Source organism: Ascaphus truei, chromosome 11 (genome assembly GCF_040206685.1).
Source record: "Ascaphus truei isolate aAscTru1 chromosome 11, aAscTru1.hap1, whole genome shotgun sequence".
Taxonomy (NCBI): Eukaryota; Metazoa; Chordata; class Amphibia; order Anura; family Ascaphidae; genus Ascaphus; species Ascaphus truei.
Genome location: NC_134493.1, coordinates 49,658,721 through 49,676,095, shown reverse-complemented (window position 1 = coordinate 49,676,095; position 17,375 = coordinate 49,658,721). Strand labels below are relative to the sequence as shown.

The window sequence follows — 17,375 nt, the reverse complement described above, 5'->3', positions numbered from 1 at the left end:
AAAGCCGAACCTGATGACGTCACAGCTTCCTATTGGCTTGCAGGCCGCCGGAGCCGCCATAATGGGGATGGCTACCGGTACCCCTTACGGAGAGGCAAGCATCTCCTGAAGAAGGGGGCTCCTGGATCTGAAATGAAAGAAGTTCAGCTCCGGAGACCCCTGCTTCAACCGTATTTAAAAAATGTAAATGTAAAAAAACCTGCTTGATTGCCACTTTAATTTGCAATTCATTTGACAGTAATGCAGCACGGCGACTTGAAATATATAGGCAAATGATATGCCAAAATGTAGTGTTTAGTTAGCAAAACTTACCAGCATGTGGTATTGAACCTGCAACTGAACACGGTCCAAAGAGTTGTCCACAATTTTTTCCCCCAAAGGAAGAATTAGAAAATGCAACACAAATTAAGAGTTTATATACTGTATTTAATATCTACATATAGATATATATCTAGATATTACATATATAAACTCAACTTGTTAAAGGCTGCTGCAGCTACAAGGAAGATACGTCCAAATCGTAATAACATTTTACATTCAAACCAACAAGTCCACTTTTGAAATTAAAGTACATTTTATTAAGCACGCATATCTATTAAAATTCCAGGCATATTTACAAACAAAACGTTATTGTAGACTCAGACATAAAAATTCAATGCAACAAGTTATTGTCTTTTATTTGCGTGTACAATGTGGTAGAAGCGGACAACAGATCACACGACTGGACATACCGCAGACGGTCGTGTGTGGCTACTTCCTATTCACTATCGAACTCACCACGCAAAGCGCCCGTAGTCTACTCTATTACAGATGTAGTTAGACTAACTGTTCGCTCTGCCGGGGGAAGCTGCTGAATCCTGACCGCGGCAACACCGCCCCCCCCGCCCCCCTGTACAGCTACATCTGTAAGTGTGACAATGCCAAACCCAGGTAGTAGCAGTCTGACAAAAAAAAAAGCATCACATCGGTCTCCATCATAATCTGATGCTAGCACAAAATAGCTGGCTATGGGAGGGGGAGAGGGGTGTTTTATAACTTCATTGTGTTAGCAGTATTTCATACAGTATCCTACAAGGAATAATAATAAACTTTTTAGAGGTTGCTTAGAACAAACAAAAAAACTAAAGCGTTTGAGCTGGACAATTTTACAAAATGGTTTTCTTTAATACATTTGTAGAAGACCAGATTATCCATTTTCAAAATGTATTTATACAACATATAACGTGTGTGTGTATACACACATACACACACACACCTATTTCTTTTGACATATACACTGGATTTTTGGTCTTGTTTAAATACACTTTGGCCACTTACTCGTATGTGCTGTGTCTTCCTCTCAAGACTATGGGTCGTGGGTGAAGTATAACAACACACACACACACACACACACACACACACACACACACACACACACACACACACACACACACACACACACACACACACACACACACACACACACACACACACACACACGTGAAAGTAAGGCACTCCTATAGTACACAGTGCCAAAGTGTCACGGAGGTGAGGGTATGTATAGCATAAGAGCAAAATAGAACAAGCACACTTGGACTTTCTTAATAAATGGAATCTATACAAGACTGTGATCGGCGTTACCCTCCCAGAAACGTTGATCGTTTTGCAATAAACCTTTTTCCTTTTTATCCTGGAGTGCCTGCTTTCATCTTTTCCAGTCCCCAGGCAAGATACTATTTTCAGTGGAGTGTACATTATACACACACACACACACACACACACACACACACACACACACACACACACACACACACACACACACACACACACACACACACACACACACTTATCACCTTTTTGCTTTACCCTGGGAAACAGCTTCTGTATATGACGTGTGAATGAAATCATAAAGTTGCTTAGCATTGTTGGAGTTCCCAAGAATTTCGGACAGTTTCTCTTGAGATAGAGTGGTCAGTTCCGCAATGCTCTTTACGTGATTCATGATGGCCCGACAATTTTTGGCATTGATACCCGGCAGTTTTAAGAGGAAGTCCTGAGGGCCTGGATTATATTTTTCAGACTCTGGTATGGTCTCCGAATCGGCAGTGATGGCCATTGCAGTTGCGGCATCTGGCTGGGCACGGTTCTGCTTCAACTCCTCAAACAGTTCGGCGGTGGCGTGAGGAGATGGGCACCAAAGGATGCGCAGCCGTGGGAAGTGCAGAGTAAGGAGGGTGATTTTCGAGGTGATGTCATTGACGGAGATCTCTTGGTGAATAGAGTTCCGTGAAGTGAGAGAGAATGACTTGTTGGGGTCAAACTCGATTAAAAGAATGGGGCGCTTATAATAGCGAGACATAGAAATGCACTGGGTATAGAGGCGCCCGTTGTTTAATGAACCGATCAGGTCGCTCACGCTCTTCCGCTCAATACATATATCTGGGGTCAGGATGTAATCTCCCACTTCTAGAGTAACAGGTTCAATGTCAATGCCCCGGCGATGAATAAGAGATGGCAGCTCACTGCGGAACTCGCGCATGTCCACAATGATGGTGTGTTGTACATTCTTCTGCTGCTGGCCTCCTAGTTAAGGGTAAGGGAAATTGGCTGTTAATGGCACTCAAGCTGCTTCTGAAGGGCTCCTGAGGCAGCGAGGACAAGCTATTAACCACAATCATGTTCTCTGCTGATGAACGTAATGAATAATGTAAAGCAGCAGAGAAAGTATCCCAATAAGAAATTGGTAGTTCCCAGTCAGATAACATATTCGACAAAGAAAGAGGGAGACCGTTACTAACACAGCCAACAAGATTCAAGAAAATCAAGTGTTTTGCTTAATCTAATGCAATAGGCAAACGCGGTGCTAATGGCCAACTTTGAGAATAGAAATACACAGTGATATGAATTGACATAAATAGCAAATCACCACTTGTGAACACATTCACATATCTCAGACAGGTCTGCAACCCTGCCTTCCCCCATTATCTTAGCGTACTATGCTTCCATCGCAGCCAGGGATTCTGGGTAATGACATGCAAACAAGCCCTCGCATAAATAAATCCTAACACTGCCAGTACACTGGTAAAAGCAAAAAAGGTATATTTACCGGCTTTCCGTGTGTCGCTGGAGGTGGATGCAGAAGTTGCATCTCTCTGAAGATCCGGGTTTGTATCGTCTCTTCCTTCCCTTTCTTCAGGAATAACCATGCTCGCCTTCTCTCTGCCAATGAACATCCACGAGAACTTACTCAAAACATTGGCAACTTCAGTTCTCATATTCAACAAACGCTGAAAGTACTGAAAACACCAGCGTTATTCAACCAGGGTTCCTAGGAACCCTTGGGTTCCCTGGGCATCCCTAAAGGGTTCCCTGCAATTTACTGGTCTTTTGAAAATTGTATCTAATACAGAAGAATTTACAATACATCTGATCACAGAGTTGCTATTAGAGAGCGTTGGGGGTTCCTCAGAATTACACTTGGGGTAAATTAACTAAAAAAAAAAAAAGTTGGAAACCACTGGAATACACCGTCTCAATGAAGTACGATAGCTGAAAGGACCAGGTCGGTGCAATCTTGTAGGTCAGCAAGCGTTCACTTTTAATGCCAGTTTTAAACATGATCTTTGTTAAGGATTTATGAAGATATGTAGGCTGTCCAAAGAATATAGTAACCCATTTGCTGCTAGAGGGGCCCGCACAGTTAGTCTAATTACCAAGTAACCAAAGAGATCAATAAGCATTTTACTTCTCAAGCCACATACAAGCACTGCAATGACTAATCTTGTTAGTTTTATTGATTTCTCCTCCTCTGTTAACCCCATTTGGTGGGATACTGAAACTCCTCCCTAGGAACGTGGATTATGGTTCCCCCAGGAGCAACATGTTAAGGCCTCACTTGTGTAAATATCAAGGGCTCAATGTGTAAATGCACTGACTTTGTAAACCACTACAATGAGTCTGCAGCAGGGGAGCCTGGTTCAATTCCCGGTGTCGGCTCCTTGTGACCTTGGGCAAGTCACTTTATCTCCCTGTGCCTCTGGCACCAAAACACAGATTGTAAGGAACAGACAGGGACTGTGTCTGTAGCAATCCTATGTACTGTGCGCTAAACTGTAATTGTGTCATATATTCAAGTTATTATTACTTATTAGACGACTACCTGCACGATACAACTGGCTTGCCGAGTGAGCTTTCCAATTCATTCCAGTGTACAGAAATACTGCTGCTTACCGAATAAGCTGTTCAAATGCTTGCTTTTCCTTCCTCAGGGCGGTGAGGTACCGCTGTTCTTCTGTAGAACCTCCATAGATCAGAAAATATACCCTACAATTCAAAAACACAGAAAATTAATATACAGCAGCTGGCATGCATATTTGAAATAAACGATGAACTAAATAAGGGTATAAGTATATTTGAGCGATAGAAAATTTATGCACTCTTCAAATATAATGCTGTGCTCACAGTTTCTGTAATAAATTAAGATTATGACTCATTTGATTTTTGCAATAACTGCACATTCATTAGGATACCTACAATGAAGAGGTTTGTTTCAAATGGAGGGCGTATGGTTGCGTGTGTGAAGACGAGATACATTTGAATAAAGCAGGGGTGCTCAACTCCAGTCCTCAAGCTCCCCCCCCCCCCCCCCAACAGGCCAGGTTTTCATGATATCCCAGCTTCAGCACAGTTGGCTCAAGCCTCTGATTGAGCCATTTGTGTTGAAGCAGGGACTGATTGAGCCACCTGTGCTAAAGGTGGGATATCGTGAAAACCTGACCTGTTGGGGTGGCATGAGGACTGGAGTTGAGCTGGATTCAAGTATTATGACTGGAAAGGATGGTGTAAGCATCTGGTCAGAGCTTACATAGGAGAATGCTAAAAACGATGGCATCGGAATAAAAGTATTCATCATTTTCTTAGCTGGACAGAAAAAGCTTCTTTAGTTCATCAAGAAGATAGTTAATAGGCGTTGAATCATACGGACACAATAAAACAGCATGTTATGGAGAAGGAGCGGCTCAGTGAGTAAAGAAACTGACACTGAGATTGCTGCAGGGGAGCCTGGTTCAATTCCCGGTGTCGGCTCCTTGTGACCTTGGGCAAGTCACTTTATCTCCCTGTGCCTCAGGCACCAAAAACATAGATCGTAAGCGCCACGGGGCAGGGACCTGTGCCTGCAAAATGTCTCTGTAAAACGCTACATAAAACTAGCAGCGCTATACAAGAACATGCTATTATTATATTATTATTATTATGTTACAGGAAGAATGATACAGCAAAAAAACTAAGAAGGAAGAAAAGGTGAGATTGTGAAAATACATTTATTAATAATGTATTCATTTAATTAAATGTACTATTATACATTATACAATTATTATGATACATTCATTATTAATGACAGAGGCTGCAGGAAGCTCACTGTTAAATGGATTTGTGAACCATATTAATTTGCAATGAGTACACAAGCAGAAGAAACATCACACACACACACACACACACACACACACACACACACACACACACACACACACACACACACACACACACACACACACACACACACACACACACCTACATACCTTAAAGATTTCTGTTTACTTGCTCTGTAAATTTCAAGCTGACGAACAAAGTTAAGTTCAGCATCGTATAAAACAACGTATCTTGGCTCCACTTCATGCAGTACCCTTGTGAGGCCATAGGGGTCACTGCAGCCTTGCAATGGATGAATAACAGTGAGGGGCTCTTTTAAGATACCATAATAAGATTCTGAAGGCAAATTCAACTGGAGATCTTCAAACTTTGGTTCTTCGTTACTGCTCTCCTGGCATATGCTTTCCTCCCTGTACTTGTCCTCTTCCTCCTCCTTTCCCACATCCTCCTCCTCCGCTTTTCCCATCAATTGGGTTAACGTTAACTCCGTTTTCTTTTTCTTTTGTTTAGCTGTGACTGCTTTTGTCCTTTTGGCCCGGGATGCTATTCCAGCCTTGGCATTGCCTTTGGCTTGGACAGCCTTCCTGCTTTTCATCCATACTTGGGCCGCTTTTTCATCCTTCCCGAAGGTTTTGTTGTAAAGCCTCATTAAGAGTGCCTCTGCCCCAACGGCAATGTACTCCCTCAGCTGTGCACACGTTCGGTCATCACTAGCACAAATCAGCACACGGCCTGCTCCCAGGAAAGAAACATGATCATGTTCTGTTCAGCCATCTTAAAAGTAGGCCTCACTGGCCGGCAATGGTCCGAACTAGCCCAATCAACTAGTTATCTAATAAAATACGCCAATACAGCCATCTTTCGTACCAGTTGTGCCACATTTAAACATGGCCGCCGTGAAAGTGGTGTATGTTATCTGTCCGCTCATTAATGAGATTTGTGGTTTTGCGGCTGGGTAATGACAGCCGAGCTCCAACAGGTGAACTCTGTTCTTTTCAGTTATCTTTTAGGGCAGGGGTTCTCAACTCCAGTACTCCCCCCCGCACCCCCTGCCACCACCCAACAGGACAGGCTTTAAACTTATCCCTGCGTCAGCACAGGTGGCTCAATCAGTGGATCAGTCTGGCTGAGCCACCTGTGCTGAAGTCCTCCTTGAGGCCTGGAGTTGAGAAACCCTGCAGCAGAGCAATCTTTTTACTAGCAGGCTTACTCAAACAGTAGTATATACTTGTTAGAAAAGCCTAAGCTACAGAGTGTTTTTTCATTAGATCTGTTCATTTATATGAAGTTGAGCACGGTTACATTCTAAGATACTCACAATTCATCTGGTAAAAGTTAAGTGCCACACAGGGATTTATTTCTAGTATACATGTTACCAACTACCATTCGTAATCTATTCATGGTAAATCCTCCCACAAACTAGATCCATTCAGAGATAAATTCATTTGATACTAAAGAGATCAAAAAGGGACATAGTTATGCCAACAACAAAGTCTCTAATCTAAGCCATACGTTTCCTCTCTGCTTTATTTCTCAGACTGCAGCCCATAACGTTACATGCTGTATGGAGAACGGTAACTTCTACTGAAAGAATGCCATGGACAGTACAAGTAAAAACAGATCTACTGGAAAATAGATCATTCTTTTGCTTTGACCCGACAAAGGGTAAATAGTCATTACAATGTGATTATATGAAGCTCTTTACAACCTCAATTCTGCTTAGTATGACATGAGACCGACTACTGAAGTTTATACAAACAATACAAGACTCCTCTTGTGAAAATGTGACAGTGAGAGGCAAGGATTGAATCTCGCCCTTTATTGCACCCTGTCAGGTTACTGCTAAAAATATATTATTTTCTTATTTAACAGCTTGTCAGTGTCACGTCTCGATGCTTTACACGTCTTAGGGCTGATGTGTATTTTAGAAGAAAAAAACGTATATTTCCCGAAAAATGCAGCGGAAACCTTCTAAAAAAACCAGAGCAAGGTTTGCTTTAGGCAAAATCTCTCTTCATGAAGTACATTTTAGATAAGAACATCCTTGTTTTACAGCTTTAAAAGAGCAATCCAAGCTTTTTTTCCTCCCCCAAAACTTTTTTTGTTACACAGGATTGAAGCAGGGGGTCTCCCTGAGCCCCATTAATTTCAGCTCCGGGGACCCCCCTGCTTTGTGAGACACTTACCTCCGTAGGGGGTGCCGGATGCCGCCCTGGGTGAGCTAGCTGGGTTTTAAAGTTTAAAGCTCCCGCGTCACGTGTACCAATAGGAAGCCGAGCCTGATGTAATCACAGCTTTCTATTGGCCCACAGGGTGCGGGGAGCGTTGACACACCGCCATAATGTGAACTCTGGCAGCCGAGCAGAGGCAAGTATCTCTGGAAGCAGGGGGTCTCCGGAACTGAAATTAACGGGGTTCAGCTCTGGAGACCTCCAGCTTCCATCCATTGTATTTTAAAAAAGTGCTTGGATTGCCGCTTTAAGAGGGTATATATCAAGAGAATGGGGGAAATTCACTAACCTCCGATATAGGTTATCGCATGTCGATCCCACGTTAACTCAGCGTTGCAGAGACGTACAAAAAATGTTCCAGCCCACATTTTTTTTTTTACCCAATGGTAAAAATCGACCAATCAACGTTGAGTAAATATAGCCCAAATTAATTCACCAATGAATGTAGAAAAGTTTCTTAGATGTACCCATGCTAATACACAGCTACTAATGAATAGCCTTCCATTAATAGCTGGCCAGTGCGTGGCAAAGACGTCCCTATATTTACACTGTCTTTCATTTCTTGGGTTAAGAAACCGTGGTTGGAGTACATCCCAAAAAGAACGAATTGAGAAATTGTCCTGCTACATTAAATGTCAATATGGATGAATTGCAGGCCCAAAAAGAAAATCCAAGGATCATTTGCAAAGCTGGCACATCAACTTCCTGGCAACACCCAATCCAGTTAATGCTACCTTATTGCAACACAATATCACTCACTTTTTATGATAAATGCTATTTACAGGAGTAATAAGTAGAGCCTCTTTTCCTTTGTGGTTGTATGGTGGAGTTTGATAAAAGTAATAGAATCCTTGCAACCTCACCTGGACCTCCCAGAGCGTCACTGTTCTGGTTCTCCGTTTCAATCTCCTTCAGGACCTCACTCAAGGTTTCCCACTTAGGGTTGCTTTCTAGAACCATTTCCTTTTTCCCATCTGGCAATGCAGATTAGAAACATATCATATAAGGCCGAGAACGCCAAAGTCCTCTCACAAATAATAAAAAAAAAAAACCACAATTACACAATTCGTTGTTGTGAAGATCTCGCATGTTCTAAATCACAAAATAATATGAACAAAATGTAAAAATGGAAGTTCTCAGGACCAGCTTTGTACCTCGTTTCAGCATCTTCCTAGTTCTAGAAAACAAAGAAAGGAGAACATTTGGCCAACTTACCGTAATTTTCTTTTCCTGGAACCATGGCAGTGCACAGTTACCCTCCCCATGTATCCCTAATATATATATATATATATCAGTTGTATTTTTCAGCTATGGGAGCATCCAAATACTATCTGCAGGTAGTGGGAGGGGCCTTTTATGGCTTACCTGCAAGAATTCAATTTTCTGTGCTACTCAGCTGGGGATAGAGTTAACCCTACGGTGCCCACTGCCACGGTGAACAGGAAAAATGACTGCTACTTCATTGATTTTTCAACAAACCCTTTTTTAGTGGCTAACAGAAAATGTAAAAAAATGATATAGATTTAATTTGGAGGTGGAGTCTAGTAATGTAGAATGGCCTGGTTTGAATCCTGAGTCAGCTTTTTTGTGTGACATTGAGCAAGTTACTTTTAATGCAAAGTCACATGTGAAGGTCACCGACTGGTATTCTTTCCTTCAAGCATTGCCCCCTCTGCTTCTTAACAAAAGGGTTTAATCGATACCTACACAAATATATCTACAACATTGGGTCAAAAAAAATCACTATTTTACATGGTCCTCGGTAACTTTTTGGGTTGAGTTACCTTGTTTGTCTTTTAACTCTGTTTTTGACTTCTTCATCGTTTTGGAGTCAGGAATGTGGTAGACCCGGGCTCGAGCATGGACAAACATGGATGTGCTAGAGTCCAGAAACAGCCAGCCTAGAACGGAATACAAGAGCACACCTTTTAAGTCGGTAAACCAGACTCCTATATCGTAGTCAAATCTTCCTGTATCACTCTGGAAACATGTATTTCCTGCACAGAAATTGAACACATGAGATTGTAGCGGAAGGTTCTACAATGTATATTACAGAGCAGAAGAAAAGGAAAAGTACCATATCAGGTATAAAGCTTTACAAACACAATCATTCGATAATTATCATTATTTTAACAAAGCATCTACATTATGAAGATGAATGTTTGACTTTGCAGAGCAATCAATAATGCATTTTTAAAAATGTATTTGAAAAGCTTGTAAAGAACCATTTGATACTCATAGACAGACTGAAATAGAACGGTATAATTATGTTATTTTGGAAATAATAAATAGCACCATTATGTTCGTATTTCTTATTGATACCACGTTTGCTTTATGACAAAAATAGTTTAGAGCAGATCACGTCCAGTGGATTCCACGGTGTACCATGAAGCAGCAACATTCTTCATGTTACCGTTTTGGAAGCAGGATAGCTACCTTCGAATGATAAATGAATCGTCCTGTGCAACAGAGACTGGAACTTTGTCTTTGCACAACCAAGTTAAGCCACTTACCTGAATTTTGGCCAAAGGCTTTCTCACTTGCTCTCATTGATTCCAGGAGGTTAAGAAATGTCACGCAGTCATATTGGGACAGGTACTGCAAGAGCGTGCGAAGGATCTTCAAATCCTGCACCAGGGACTTGGTTTTGGCTCCCAGCTGGTGCCACAGTGGGTCCAAGTAGTGTCGGACAGTCTAAGAAGAGAGAAGTTAGAGATACAACTTATATTTATGTTCCATATTTATGAATTCCAAGTGTTCCCTAAAGGATGGCATTAATATGGTGGTTGTAGTGTGCCTTGGGAGGACACGTGTATATTACAAGGGGTGTGACTATGTCCTCTTGTGGCAAACCACCAATGAAAAGGGTTATGTCATCGGTGGTCAGAAAAAAAATGGTGTAGTAATAGTCCTGGGGAGTAATAAAGAAAAAAGTGAAAAAGCGCTAATGCTCAAGGTGACTGGTGATAGTGCTGTGGTGAAGGGGTGCTAATATTAGACACAATTAGAATCACAGCTGCAATCCAATTTGAATAATACACACACACACACACACAAACATATATATATATATATATATATATATATATATATATATATATATATATATATATAATATATATATAATATATATTTATTACACACACACAAACACACACACATTGTAAGCTCCACGGGGCAGGGACCTGTGCCTGCAAAATGTCTCTGTAAAGCGCTACGTAAAACTAGCAGCGCTATACAAGAACATTTTGTTATTATTATTGTTTGTATCTGTGTTATCCTGATTTTGCATCAATCGGGTATACTTTAGGCAGCCGTGTGTGTGTGTATAATAAATGTATGTATGTATGTGTATATATGTGTATATATGTATGTATACACATATACACATACACATATTTATTATACACACACACACACACACACACACTTATTACACACACACCTGCCTAAAGTATACCCGATTGATGCAAAATCAGGATAACACAGATACAAACAATAATAATAATAAAATGTTCTTGTATAGCGCTGCTAGTTTTACGTAGCGCTTTACAGAGACATTTTGCAGGCACAGGTCCCTGCCCCGTGGAGCTTACAATCTGTGTTTTTGGTGCCTGAGACTCCAATACATGGTTTGATCCATATTTGCCTAGCCTTGTTTTCTGGACTTTTAATTAACCTTGGGGCGCCAGAAGTCATTCATGGTTAGTCCTGGAGAGTAGCAACAGTCCAGAGATACAGTGAGCAGTGGAAGCAAGGAACCTGCCTCTATACCGGCAGACAGCCAAAATGGAAGTGTAGTCACAGCAAAATGGTCCCTGCCAAAGAATATAATGCAAGAACGGGTATACTATGTGATGGGCAGCTCCAAAATCTAGCTTAGAACATCATATTTTACCACTTATCTTTGCACAAAGAAAAAGGTCTCCTGTGGAAAGAACCACAGCATGAAGTAGGTATGTCAAGCATGATTCATACGAATTAAAGATGAAAACAAAAGTATACACTTGTCAAACGAATGAACATGATTCATATACCTCTATTATCATCATGAAACCTGCAATATTACTTTGAACAATGGAAAAAAAAAACATGTCAAAGAAATACCTTGTCAAAGGCTCTGCCAATTGCATTTTCTAAGGACAAGTCTTCCACCTCGAGCGCTGGATTGTAACGCTTGAGCTCTTTCAAGCACGCGTTCATTATATCCAATATAGAGGCTTGAATGGCCAACATTGCAGGAGTCATGGAGATGTGCAGCTCCACCACCTCGGGCTTATGCTTCTCTAAAAAAGAATGAATGGATACATGGAACCTACAGAGAAGAGAAGAGAAGAAAAACACCATTTGCTTGGTCGAATTTGCTAAATAGTTAAGTAATAGGTTTTATAATGCAAGGCCCAGCGTTCAGTAGCAGAGACCCCACTCTCCAAGGGCTTAAAATCAGTGAGATTTGTTTTTTGTTTTTTTAACCAAAACAGCATTTTAGTGAAAAAGTGCTGATGCTAAAAACCAGACTGATGCTAAAAACCAGACTGATGCCAAATCAGTAAGAGTTGACATGTTTGAAATGGTTCAATCTGGCAAGATTAAGTTTAATGGGAAAGGGGGAGAAGATTTCCTGCTCAGCTATGAATAATTACTACCTAGAGAGGTGCTATCAGGGATAATAACGTATGTATGTGAATTGGAGGGAAAAGATCCCTTAATGATGCACTCTACTAATCAAAACAATAAATTTTTATTCAAAAATAGGTAAACATTAGAAGTAATTTAAAACCTAAAGGGATGCGCTGTGAGAAACCAAATGTATAGGCTTCTCTGTTGTCAAATGGCATAGGTATATTAACCTCAGAAAACCAGATATGCTGGGTGTGTCTCGCAATAAGTGCAAGGTATAGGAATTACACCCAAACGTTAGTACAGTGAGATAAACCCCTTATGGGGCAGAGGTATGATAGAGGGTACTGATGTTTACCTATTTTTGAATAAAAAATTATTGTTTTGATTAGTAGAGTAGAGTGCATCATTAAGGGATCTTTCCTCTCAATTCATATACAAGATTAAGTTTAATACTTCATTGTGGGAGCATTTTATGACTCCACGCTGTCAGCAAATATATTTATTTGAATATCACTGCTAAATTCTTAGTAGATTACCTCTCTCAGCTCCCATGATGTCAATGTTTAAGTGGACAAATTAAAAAAGGGTTTTAAAGATCCACATACACAGCATTTAAGAAATGTCACCATGTTAAAAGCCCTGCTGGTTTTTGAATTTCCTTACAGAATATTGCACAGTCTCCATGTACTTGAGATTAAATGTAATCCCCTAGCTCACATGTCTCCTATTTCTTCCTTTATAGAATACACTTCTGATAACGTTTTAATGTTTCTTTTATGCATGATCTCCTTTTGGAGAGAGTTTACAAACATGATTAATGTCTGCATGTCTGTTGTTCTTTACCCAACTTCAAAGCACAACATAAACCTAGTCCTGTACATGAGCCAGATTAAGTCCCGCAATCTTTCATTTGTTGGCCACTTATGCTGTACGGAATTATACTACAAAAAGATGCTGCTGCTTTCTGGAAGATAGGAACAGCAGCCATACTGTCCAAAATAAGCCAAAGAACTGGATATATATATATATATATATATATATATATATATATATATATATATATATATATATATATATATATATATAGTGGGTAAAAAAAGTGACAAAAACCCTCCACAGTAAAGCATAAAGCAACTGTAAATATTACTGTATGCTCATTTGCATGTCTTAGACAGGTCTGCAACCCTGTCTTTCCCCATTATCGCCCAGCATACAGCGCTTCCACTACAGCAAGGGATTCTGGGAAATGACATGCAAATGAGCACTCAGTGCCACCTTTTGTCTCAAGCTCGTATTACACAAGCAAATCCTCAAGCCAATGCATGCAGTTTTAAACACAGCTTTTAGACAGAGACTGGGATGAGATGCAAAGCCATCTGACAATACAGGACCCCATAATCCAATGCTATGTCCCTTACATGAGCTGGACCAGGTTCCTGCTCATTAGTGGGGACGCTGTGGATCACTGTTGGGAGGAAGGGGAGTTCTCTACAGAAGAGACCACTTTTTCTGCAAAGGCCTACACAAGCTCACACACCTCTCATTACATCCTAAAAGGCCTAAAAGAATAAAACCATTGTAAATGGCAAAGTCACGTACATCAATTTAAACCAGCAGCAGAAATCCCACAGTATAGGTATACATACCTGGGCCATAGGTAAAGTTTCCTAATGAAAAGGTTTCTCATTACTCGCTCCACTTGGCAGAACCCCGTTTGAAAGGCGACTGGATTGTCCGTGAAGGCTTTAATGAACCCCTGCTTGTTCTTCTGCCGATATAAACGCAGTATGAAGGCTTCCTGACAGGACTCGATTATCTTGTGTGCTCTGTATACAAGGATACCTGAGGAAGGTTCAATCTTTTCAAGCAAAGTGTAACAGTCACAGTGGCATATTGAATTGTGGTGATTGACACCTTGTTTAAACCTAAATTTGAGAACTCAAAACATTTTTTAAATATGATTCAATGGTACTTTTAACCCATTTGCCCCCAAAAAGCCCACCAACAAATTGCGTACTCTGAATATAGAAGAGAAAGCTAAGGTTGTTCTGACATCTAGTGGCACCTCTAGAATCCACAGTATACTGCATTCAGCAAATCTAGTGGCAGTTCCACCATAAAGAATGACCATTAAATTGCAACATTGCATCTCGGCAGACAGCCAAGGCATAGCAACTCAATGGCTAATTCAACCAGGAAACCCAATTATTGCCATTTGTAGGAGGGAAATTAAAATCCCTTCACACATCCAACAGTTCTATACAATCACTGATATGCAAGTAATATTGCCATGTGTATAGGGCAGTAAACATGAAGAAGATATCTGCCAGGCCTCAAAAGCTTGCTACATTTTAATAAGACTATGCACGTTAAGAGATCACCAATGTGCATAGTCCTATTACAGTCTCCTATTAGTCTAGGCGCAAAGTTCACCTTTCCTGTCTTGCCTTTAAATTCTTTATGGGCAAGCTACCCAGCTATCTGAACAAGCTCCTCACCCCTACCACATGCAGCACCTATCTGAGATCAGACTCCAAAAAACTGTTCATGGTCCCAAGGCTCAAAGTATCCGGCCGTTCCTCCTCTTACCGTGCACCCCAAAACTGGAACAACCTACCAGAGACTCTCACATCCACCACCAGTTTAAGTTCTTTCAAATCTAAGGCTGTCTCACATTCTAATTTGGTCTGTAACTGTTACATACGCCCATAATATATATTATCTTTAACTGTGCATGCAATGTCTTGTATATAATGTATACCCTGTTCATTTATGTAACTGTATTTGTAACCATATATTATTTGTCTTAACTCTGTGCCCAGGACATACTTGAAAACGAGAGGTAACTCTCAATGTATTACTTCCTGGTAAAATATTTTATAAATATTATATCACATTATTGATGTAAAGCGCTATGTACATTGATGGCGCTATACAAATAAATACAGAAGCAATGGTACTTTTGCTCAAAGTCTACATACAAGAATACTTCGAAAAAGAATTTACCAGTTATTAGGCTTGCAGGAATCCTATCCGTGAGAAAATCAACCACAAGGATTCGGCTAGTGACAAATAAGACGCCCCCTTGTGTGTAAACATCGTAGCGTTCACTGCCGGCAATCTCATTGGTTACAATCCGGGGCAAGTGAGTTACTCCTTCTGATCTCAGTTGTTCAATAAGATACTCCTTAAAAAGAAAACAAAGTCAATTTTGGACCATACCCACTTTAAAGCAGTAGTCCCCCCCCTAAATTAACCCCCCACCTTCTTCACAGGATTGGAAAGGGGGTGGGTGTCCAGAGCTGAACCGTGCTATATTCCGCTCCAGGGACCTCTGGATCCTGGGATACAGTACTTACTGCTGAAGTTACTGGTAATACTTTGTTTTTTTAAAGTGGATATAAATGGCCGTCCAATACGAAGCTGCAACAGATGATGTGGCTTCCTATTGGCCTGCGATTTGAATACACCAGTAATATATTCTAATATAATTTCATAAAGTTCATTTTATTCACCAAGTGTATTAGAAGCTGGTTGTATTCTCTCCAATGACTTGCTCTGTGCACAGAGCAGCAGCATTCTTGAAAATGCAGAGAAATATCACGTGTATTACTGCTGTGAAGGCTATGTGCATTAATGGAGCTATAGAAATAAAAGATATACAGTACATACAAGATGCTCAGAGAAAAGTAAACTATTAACCCCTTTGTTGTCAGGTTAAGTCACTGAGCAACATGTTTGTTTTGTGTTTTAATGCTGGATGGTGTCCTCACTGCCTAGAGCTGGAGGTCAGTGAGCATACAGACTGGTAATTCCCTTTATTCGCTGTGATGAAGTTGCTGCTCCCCTGTGTCAGGCACACTGGATCCCTTGTGTCAGGCACGCTGGATCCCTTGTGTCAGGCACGCTGGATCCTCTGTGTCAGGCACGCTGGATCCTCTGTGTCAGGCACGCTGGATCCTCTGTGTCAGGCACGCTGGATCCTCTGTGTCAGGCACGCTGGATCCTCTGTGTCAGGCACGCTGGATCCTCTGTGTCAGGCACGCTGGATCCTCTGTGTCAGGCACGCTGGATCCTCTGTGTCAGGCACGCTGGATCCCCTGTGTCAGGCACGCTGGATCCCCTGTGTCAGGCACGCTGGATCCCCTGTGTCAGGCACGCTGGATCCCCTGTGTCAGGCACGCTGGATCCCCTGTGTCAGGCACGCTGGATCCCCTGTGTCAGGCACGCTGGATCCCCTGTGTCAGGCACGCTGGATCCCCTGTGTCAGGCACACTGGATCCCCTGTGTCAGGCACACTGGATCCCCTGTGTCAGGCACACTGGATCCCCTGTGTCAGGCACACTGGATTCCCTGTGGCTGTGTGTGGTTATTATACCTCCTCTGCTGTGTTGGTGTTCAGCACCAGGACCAGGTTCCCTGGATCACAGTGAAGCTTGAGAAAGTTCTGCAGGATCCTGTCAATCCCCAGACCCCGAGCGGTGATCACCAGCCCGTCCTCGTGGAACAGGTCCAGGAAGATCTGGTTCTCATACTCCAGGAGAGGAGCCATGTATATCCTGCCCTTACCCAGCCGGGCTTCAACCCGGAAGCAGCCCTTCAAAACAAACGAGTTCAGGAAGCTGCGGCTAGAATGTAGTCCTCCGTGAACCACAGAGACGCCGCTGAGGTGCAGACAAGTATATGCCAGTACCGCCACTGCTAGCTGTGAGTGCTATACACAGCCTGTTGGTGGGTTTCCATATAATATCAGGAGTGCAGGAACTGGTTTCTGGGTGAGGATGCTATAGATACAAAACCAGTCAGATAAATATATTACCATAATGTTAACACGTAGGGAGGGCTGTAGCACCCATATAACACCCCTAGTTCCAGCCCCCACATAGCATCCCTAGTTCCAGCTCCCATATAGCATCCCTAGTTCCAGCTCCCATATAGCACCCCTAGTTCCAGCTCCCATATAGCATCCCTAGTTCCAGCTCCCATATAGCACCCCTAGTTCCAGCTCCCATATAGCACCCTTAGTTCCTGCTCCCATATAACACCCCTAGTTCCAGCCCCCATAGTTTCAGCTCCCATATAACACCTCTAGTTCCAGCTCCCATATAGCAC

General features: G+C 41.8%; 1 protein-coding gene across 1 annotated transcript; it reads right to left on the bottom strand.

Moving 5' to 3' along the window:
• Window positions 1-659: 659 nt before the first annotated feature.
• Window positions 660-16,876, bottom strand: ERCC4 (ERCC excision repair 4, endonuclease catalytic subunit). The gene is made up of 11 exons (XM_075566140.1): window positions 16,642-16,876; window positions 15,270-15,450; window positions 13,910-14,105; window positions 11,748-11,955; window positions 10,154-10,334; window positions 9,425-9,541; window positions 8,504-8,614; window positions 5,559-6,141; window positions 4,210-4,302; window positions 3,086-3,198; window positions 660-2,562 (listed from the first exon to the last, which is right to left on the bottom strand). Exons 1-11 carry the CDS (start codon window positions 16,813-16,815, stop codon window positions 1,829-1,831), a joined length of 2,691 nt encoding a protein of 896 aa, XP_075422255.1. The 5' UTR covers window positions 16,816-16,876; the 3' UTR covers window positions 660-1,828.
• Between the last annotated feature and the right edge of the window lie 499 nt (window positions 16,877-17,375).